General features: G+C 40.2%; 1 protein-coding gene across 1 annotated transcript; it reads left to right on the top strand.

Annotated features, from left to right (window-relative positions):
• Nucleotides 1-1,540: 1,540 nt before the first annotated feature.
• On the top strand, nt 1,541-6,033 carry LOC145436998 (uncharacterized). Its single transcript, XM_080314173.1, has 4 exons — nt 1,541-1,852; nt 1,923-1,985; nt 3,825-4,069; nt 5,635-6,033. Exons 1-4 carry the CDS (start codon nt 1,573-1,575, stop codon nt 5,851-5,853), a joined length of 807 nt encoding a protein of 268 aa, XP_080170299.1. The 5' UTR covers nt 1,541-1,572; the 3' UTR covers nt 5,854-6,033.
• The last annotated feature ends 1,926 nt before the right edge of the window (nt 6,034-7,959 follow it).

Here is a 7,959-nt window from a genome sequence, read left to right as displayed (position 1 = left end):
GTTGGTCGAGGCGCGGTAATGGCCCAATACCCTACAATATAGAGAAACGGCTACATGAAATTGCATAAATTTTCAAATAATACTCTATGATTTATGCTAATTCCCGAAATAATTTTGGGCCCCCTTCGAGCTCGGGCCCCCCCAATTGGGGGGTTTGGGGTGCGGCAGTTACGGTGCTGACTGGGCCCATCTGGATATCGTCATGAATAGTGCTAACCGAGTGACATCAGCTTCCCTAAAGACGCCGCACTTCCCCTATTCGCACCAGCAAATCTTATCACGTATATGCAATAACAATAACATTGATCAGATTACTTCACTAACTCTGAAATATTCTCAGGCCTCGGGCGACTGGTAAATAATAGTGTAGGCTTACCATACGTCCTCTTTTAAGAGGATTTGTCCTCTTTTTTGACATTTTTGAAAGTGTCCTCGGAGGACGCCCTTTTATCCTCTTTTTTGAGATTTTGTCCTCTTTTTTAAAAATTTAGGTCAGATTTAGAGCAAATGGCGAGTGACATGCCGCAAATTAGCACAGAAGTGACGCGGGTATTTCGGAGTGAAAAACGGTGATTTTAGCTCTGAGCGAAAATATGATAACGGTATTTTGAGATCTGAGAGATGATCTTTTTTTTTTAGTCAACCGATCGCAAAGTGGGAAAAATTCACCGGTTTTTGATAATTCTTCCCCGGTTTTGCAAGTCTGAAATTTCTGAAAAAGTGTCCTCTTTTTGGATTTCCAAATTATGGTAAGCCTATAATAGTGAGCACATCGACAAATTCTCTGGTCCGACTCCGATACTGTTTTTTAATTCTGTGATACGGCTCCGGTCGTATCAGGAAAAGTACTGATCTGGCTCCAGCTAAAACTGAAAAAGTCGGGCCGGATATCCAATCCGGCTCCGGTCCAGGCTCCACCCTAAACGGTACGGTGGTTCCCTGAATTTATAAATATGACTCGCGTAAGTTCGCACTGAATTGACGGTTACTTACGTATGGTTGGTAGTTATTTAGTTACAAAAGTCATGCTTATCAATAAAGATTCTAACCGGATGAGAAATTACTGATCCGGCTTCGATTCAGTTCCGGCCAAAATTGAAAAACTCCGGCCGGATATCCAATCCGACTCCGGTCCAAGCTCTGCCCTTGTCAATAAGTGCAAGCTGATTTTTCATAACATTAATATTAGCGGTTGGGGGCGTAGTATGGCGATAGATATGACCAAGAAAGTGTTGCAGATAAGTCTAACAGTTCCATTGAGCCAATCTTCAATCTCCCTGATGCTGTGCCCGTGAATATATCCAGAGTAACAGCTAAACATTTTTGTTAGACCAACTGCGAAATTTGGAACATAAGAAAAGTTCACTAGTTTCGCCTATGGCCCAGTTTTAATCACGGACTCGTTGCCATCTGGTACCAGCTGCAGACTAAAAAAGGTTATCAACAATGAAGTGGCCGGCTCAATCAGTCTTACATTCCATGTTGCCACTGGGACAAAAAGGTTGGCCGCCCATAGTGTTGGCTAATAAGTGTTTTTGTCTTACAGAGCTGTACAATATTTGTTGGATAACGATGTCAATGTATATTTTGAGAATCATTCCTGCTCTCTTCTTGTTCTCGCGCTTAGTATGGAGCGACGAAAGACATTTTGTTTGCAAAACCATTCAAGATGCTTTCGTTGCTGGCGGATCATCTGAAACTGAGCGCCACTGTAACACGGAACAGGGACCTCCCGGTAAGATGGGCCCGCCAGGCGTCCCTGGTCAAGACGGATTGCAAGGAAATGCTGGTCCACCAGGAACAGTAGACTACGACAGGGTAAAGGATGCCCTTGCAGAGCAAGTCACAAATTGTACGGATATTTCCTTCAATAAATTGTTGTAAACTTTGAGAAACGCATAATCGGTACAATATAATTCCAGATATAACCGGGATGACGTCAGCCATGGCCGAACTTACAAGAAATCTTTCAATGTTATCGTCAGGTAATACTTCAAGCTAATAGCCACAAATACAATTTCGGTGACATAGAAATATTATTTGAAATACATACGATTGAATGGTATATGCATAATAAAATGAACTCCAGTATTTCCGGCTGACAGTAGTCAGGGGTAATCGTCAGCAACTATTGGAGAATTGCAAAAAAACATTGTAAATCAACAATCGTATCACAAAATATGACGTCACCGACAGGCATGAAATTTAGAGCTGAATGTACAATTTGTAGATGGTACACATATAGTACGTTGAGCGCGCCCCCTCCGCCCCGTTATTCCAAATTTCATACCGGTAACGTCATATTTTGAAACTACTTATATGAGTACGGTTACCATATATTAAGATCCTAATCATGGACACTTTTTTCAAATACAATAGGAAATAAACATATGGGAAATTTAAACAGATAATGATGATCACCCGGTTGGTTGACTGAAAAAATGAATAAAAAACAGGTAAACTTTCGGCAACGATACCTTAAAGCAGCGTTTCTACGGTCAGTGTTTGTTCGGATGACTTTTTCTAGTAGATATGAGTGACTTTAAACTCTGCAATTTCTAGTTCCAAATGGAGTAGTTTTAGCAAGTTTTGGAAGTCGACATTCCTTCACAGTATATATTTACGGCGTTAATTATACTTTGACTTTACCAGAGCTTACTACCTTAGCCATCTCTGTCTCTCGGTTATACCCATCGATTTTGAGTCCAATGGAGACGCCCATTTCTAGAGCGATAATTGTATAAACCAGTGGTTTCCAAACTTTTCCGGCTCGTGGCATACTAGAGAAAGTATATAATGCTCGCGGCACGCTGACAATAAAGTGGATTAAATATCTATTCACATGTTAATGCGATTGATAGGCTTGTACGTGCAATCGTGTGTATCCGCCTGATGGCGATGTTTATTGTTGACAAACCTTACCGCATTCCGTCGTTTTCCAAGCGGTATCTCTCGGTTACGACTTTCTATTACAACCAAAACGAACAAAAAACATCTTCCTATACCCATTAAGGTACACAAGACGATGAAATTTTGATTGCACTTATCATGGAATAGGATTTGAAAGAACACATCCACAACTTTTCGCAAAAACGGAGTTTCAAAAAAACGGGTCGTTTCGGTAATCAATGAGCTTTTTTTCTTCTGCAAAACGATTGCCTAATTTATAGCTTCCAAATTGATCGACTACCAACCTATATTTGCTTACAGCATATCTTGAGAAGTAGTGTTGGATTTCAGACAACGTGGTCACGATTTCCGATACGATATATTCATGAGTCAATTTGAAGCAAATGAAATAATTTTATCCAGACATATCTGCCGAGTTAGGATGCCTCGACATGCCATGATTGGCTTCGTGGTCATGGTCACATGCGCTTATTTATCAGTCCGGTGAAGAAGTTAAACCACTTTTTAGTCGCATCTGTCTGCATGCATTATATTCAATTCCATACAATGTTTTGCAAAATCCAAGAAGCCGTTCCTGTTTCGGTTTCTATTCATAATGCACCACATAGAAAACAGGGTTTCCTCGCGTTTTTTTATTATCAGTTACAACGCTTCAAAATCACGCTCTTGTTATCTCCGAACTTGTCACAGGACAAATGAAAGATGTCATTCAAATACGTGATTTGCTCATTTGGTGATGGGAACGTATTAAAATAAGGATCAGTAGCCTCGCTATATATTTAGTTAGAACTTTCCAGCATTTTGGGGCAGCAAAGCTGTTTTCGCGAATTAGCGAATTTCAATTTAGAATGTCATTGACAACGACAAATTGTCCACGGTCGATGAACGGAGAGTTTGGATTTGATATTTTACAGAAATGGATTGCATAAAGCAACAAGGGCTGCTGTCGACAGGAAAATGTTACACTGTTCCTTATCTTTCGTCTTCAAGGAATTTAAATTACGAACAAGCGGTGGCAGAATGTGAAAAACAGGGAGCTTTATTGGCTGAAATTCATGATTTTTCTCAACAAAACGCCGTGTACGACTTTGTTCACGGAAAGATGGCAACTGGATCGTCATACGTTCAGCTTTGGTTGGGAATGGAATATAATCCCAGGGTATGGCGTCGCAAACCGTTTACTTTCCATATACAAAGCGCATGTACAGTATCCGATCCGGCATGATCATGCGTTTGTAAATTTCGCCTGCTATATAAGGCTTTATATAGGAACTTGTGTCATCTGATAGTCACTAATACCGCTTAGTCTGAATCCCCTATTTAAAATTTGTCGTCTTAGAAAGTACTTAAAACTAGGGCTAGCCACAATGATTCGAGTACTCGAATCTGAATCGAGTATTAGCCTACTTCTAATGATTCGAGTCGAGTAGTAAAATACTCTTTCGAGTACGGAAATTATACGCTTCTCACCGCTGAAAGTTAATTTATCGGCGAGAATTATAGTTTCGATACTAATTGTCACTGTTGGAGCCCTGAAACCTCGATTGGCGGTATCGTAGCATACGAGAGATAGAGTACACAGCAACGAAGATTACAGGAAGTAGCACATTTCCGAGGTCGAAAAAATACCAAAGTATCTTTTATGTGATGGATAACATGCACTATATTTTTGTGGCCGCATAAACGGTACATATTTGCACTTCAACGTATTATATTTTGTTATGACGTCATAATGAGTGATACTAGATTAGTCGTCTCGAAGCATATTACGTGATTCAGAATCGAATCACTCAGGTACTCCATTTTGCTCAGCCCGACTTAAAATTCGGCAATATCCGACACAAGCGTCTTGCCCTACAATCTCAGCATCATAACGTGGTCAGAAATCCTACGTGCTACATTATTACGTTACTACATGCATGCATAATTTCAACTAAGATGTTGAACTCGATACCGTGGTGTAAGTCTGAGGTAGGGTTTGATGTATATTCCCATTCGTATCTCAGGGGTGGTACATGGGTGGAAATACAAAAATACAAACTCTTTTGGCTAAGACAGATTGGTCTTGACCAGAAAAGTTATGAGGTTTATTTAAATACTGCGCTACTTGAAAGTAATTTAACCGATCAAAATACATCGGAAAGTGGTAACTATATCTGCAGATTCGTTAAACATGGTACGTCAAGACCTAACGCTAGGATAATGAGTCTGATATTGCCGAGTTAGGTATATTGTAAGTCGACTACTTATTTAGGGAATTCGGACGCATTGCTATCTCAGATTATAGGCAATATAAGTTTCTCAACTACCCCTCGGTTACGGGTAGCTGCAGCGTGGCCGGCATGACAATTCATAGCAGACATCTTACAGAGAGATGCCGCAACAGGCAATGACTTCACAATGCCCCCAACGCGTACCTATTTCAAAATTTTCGAACTCATGCGGATATCGCCAATGAATCATATTTTGTTCTGGTATCGAAACGTACACTCATGTGGAGCTTCGAAATAGCGGAAGTACAGATATATCCATTCTACTCTGTATTGCTTTTTGATCCGAATCCTGCAAAGTAAGAACCTATTGCAGGCTACTCACCTTCATTGGCCGTAGGCCAATTGCAGTTCAGGAAACACAACCGAGATTCAGACTGATTTACAGAAAAGACTTGATGATACGGAAACAGTCATATGGTATTTTAATCATTATACCTAATTGTTTTGACAGACTACGAATGTGCTGTACAGATCTGGAAGAACAGTACAGTATCGCCAGTTTCACTGGTACACAGGATATCCGCAAACCCCGTCATCTCAAAAGTACCTTTTCCTGGCAGTGAAACGACAAGCTAGCTCGGATTACGGCTTATTCAATCATCTAAGATCACACTCCACAAACGGAGTGCTATGCGAGAAGGGAACCTCACAAGCTTCCACGAATACCTAAGCGAAGTCGAAATATGAATGATTACAATAAATATAGTTCACAGAAAATTCGAAACCCGAGGTTATGTTGTCGTATAAAATAATAAGTTGGATCTGATAAGAACTATATGGAAAAAATTCATAAAAGCGATTTTCATAACGTCATTTACGATTCTGTAATACAAAGATAATTGTACTGGAACGATGTAGTTTTCATTTAATCATGATAGGGGTGAGTAGTGACGGATCGTTGGATTTTTCTAGTCTCAATATAATCTACAGTATATTGGGTGTTGACTCATGTCGGGAGTATGGACGGTGAAATGGAACAACATGTAGTTATGTGTTTGTCGGATAGTGAGTCGGGTATATTTCTGGAATCGGAAGCAGTCTCTAGCATTTAACTATGATCAGGTGGTCCCAGATTAGGGAAGAGTAGTGGGGAGTTGTTAGTATAACTCGGGCAACAAGAAAAATGCAGAATAAAACTGATAGAAAGCGTGTACCGCGGCATCAAATACATACATAGAGCTCATCTATATCTTCACGAGTAACTGATTCTCCCTATAGCAGTGATTTTCAAGATGCATAATCTTCATCCGATCATCCATCTGAATGCCACTGTAAACCAAATCAACGACGATGTTTATGCCAGGTTTTTGGTGATTGATATGCTTGAGACTGAATCTTGGTTCACATTGATGGCTATTTAATAGAATACGGTCGGTCAAGTGTTCCAGCTTCAGAATGGCACGATTTCTAATAGGCAAAGTTTTCGCAACTTTTTACAGCTTCCGGAAGCTTCCTAAATACTCAGAATATATGTACCATGATGTTTTAAGCTATATGGAGGAGTGTTATAGTGCAACTTGTTGCGACTTTTTCTATTTTTTCATGGAGCTTTTTACTGTAACTTGTATCAAGTATTGCGCGAAATGTAATAGAGTAATTAAAAAAACATTCCATAAAATTACCTCTATTATTGAGGTCAAATCCTATTTCACGAACGCCCAAGTGAGACCACCAAATATTAAATTTTCACTGGGTCACCTTTACATACTATTGATTTTGTCATAGCAGCCAACACTCAGTTTAGCTGCAATGCCCTCTGCCAAGATTGCACACCTACGATGTTCGGATTATGGTGTTTGACTTTTCTGTGGATTAACTAAATTATGTCCGCATTGCGTTATTTTCTTGCTGCGTACCTGAAAAATATAATTTTTGGCTGTCTCGTCAGGCCGTCCGTGAAATCGGGAGGTACGGTCTTTGAGAGCTCTGCGGGAGCTGACAGCGAAATGCTGTCATGTAGGTTTGTAACCTCAAACCATAAAGGTGTCGGTGTGATCGATTGAATAGCGGAGAATGAAACGAAACAAGCAGATATCCTGCACAAATCTTAAACTGCTGGATTATAATTCTGGAACCTGTCGATTATTATCTAATACCCTGATAAGATAGGAAGAATTTTTAATGCAACTTTTTACTGCAACTTTTGTTGAAATGAAGTGTAACTTTCTCACGATTTTACTGCAACACAAACCTGACCTAGTTATCATGGTCAAGTAGTGAACGATGATGCAGAGCGTATGATAAAATTAGGTGGCGAGATAGCGCAGTGGTATAATCCGCAGCCGCAACACCAATGGGTGCGGGTTCGAGTCCGACCGAGGTCGACCGAGGTCGACTTCCGAATTCCGATACCTAAGTGTTGGAGGTTTACTGGGCTGGGCTCCTCCTCGCCACCTCATCCGCGTCAGCGGTGTCTTACAAAAGCCTAGAGGTGGGCCGTGCTATAAGTCGGCAGTTACGGAAAATAAGAAGAATATCGGCCTGGTGTAAATTACCACAGTAGTCAACAAACACCATGAATACCCCAAAACAAACAAAATGATGAAATTAAATAACCTCTGCATACATACCAGTCGACAGGGAACATCAAGCTTGTCTCTTACAAGCCGTGGATGATCTCCGGCAAAGATTTGGAACTTCAATTCGGTATTTCGAAAAATCTGATTGGTATTGGATTTTTGTCAAATAAATCCATTTCTTTGTTGTTGTTTCGTTTCGTTATCCATTTACCCGTTATGTTGTTACGTTTCATTAAATAATTGGATGGTTATAATGT

Source organism: Botryllus schlosseri, chromosome 4 (assembly GCF_051294905.1).
Source record: "Botryllus schlosseri isolate E-star chromosome 4, Bs_hap1, whole genome shotgun sequence".
NCBI classification, from domain to species: Eukaryota; Metazoa; Chordata; class Ascidiacea; order Stolidobranchia; family Styelidae; genus Botryllus; species Botryllus schlosseri.
This window is presented reverse-complemented; position numbering and strand designations above follow the sequence as displayed.

Bases quoted from the DNA above. Each gene is read 5' to 3' on its own strand.
- LOC145436998 (XM_080314173.1), top strand. From the start codon at position 1,573: ATGTCAATGTATATTTTGAGAATCATTCCTGCTCTCTTCTTGTTCTCG. The intron at 1,853-1,922 runs GTACGGATATTT...ATATAATTCCAG, and splicing joins TGCAGAGCAAGTCACAAATT to ATATAACCGGGATGACGTCA. The intron at 4,070-5,634 runs GTATGGCGTCGC...TTGTTTTGACAG, and splicing joins GAATGGAATATAATCCCAGG to ACTACGAATGTGCTGTACAG.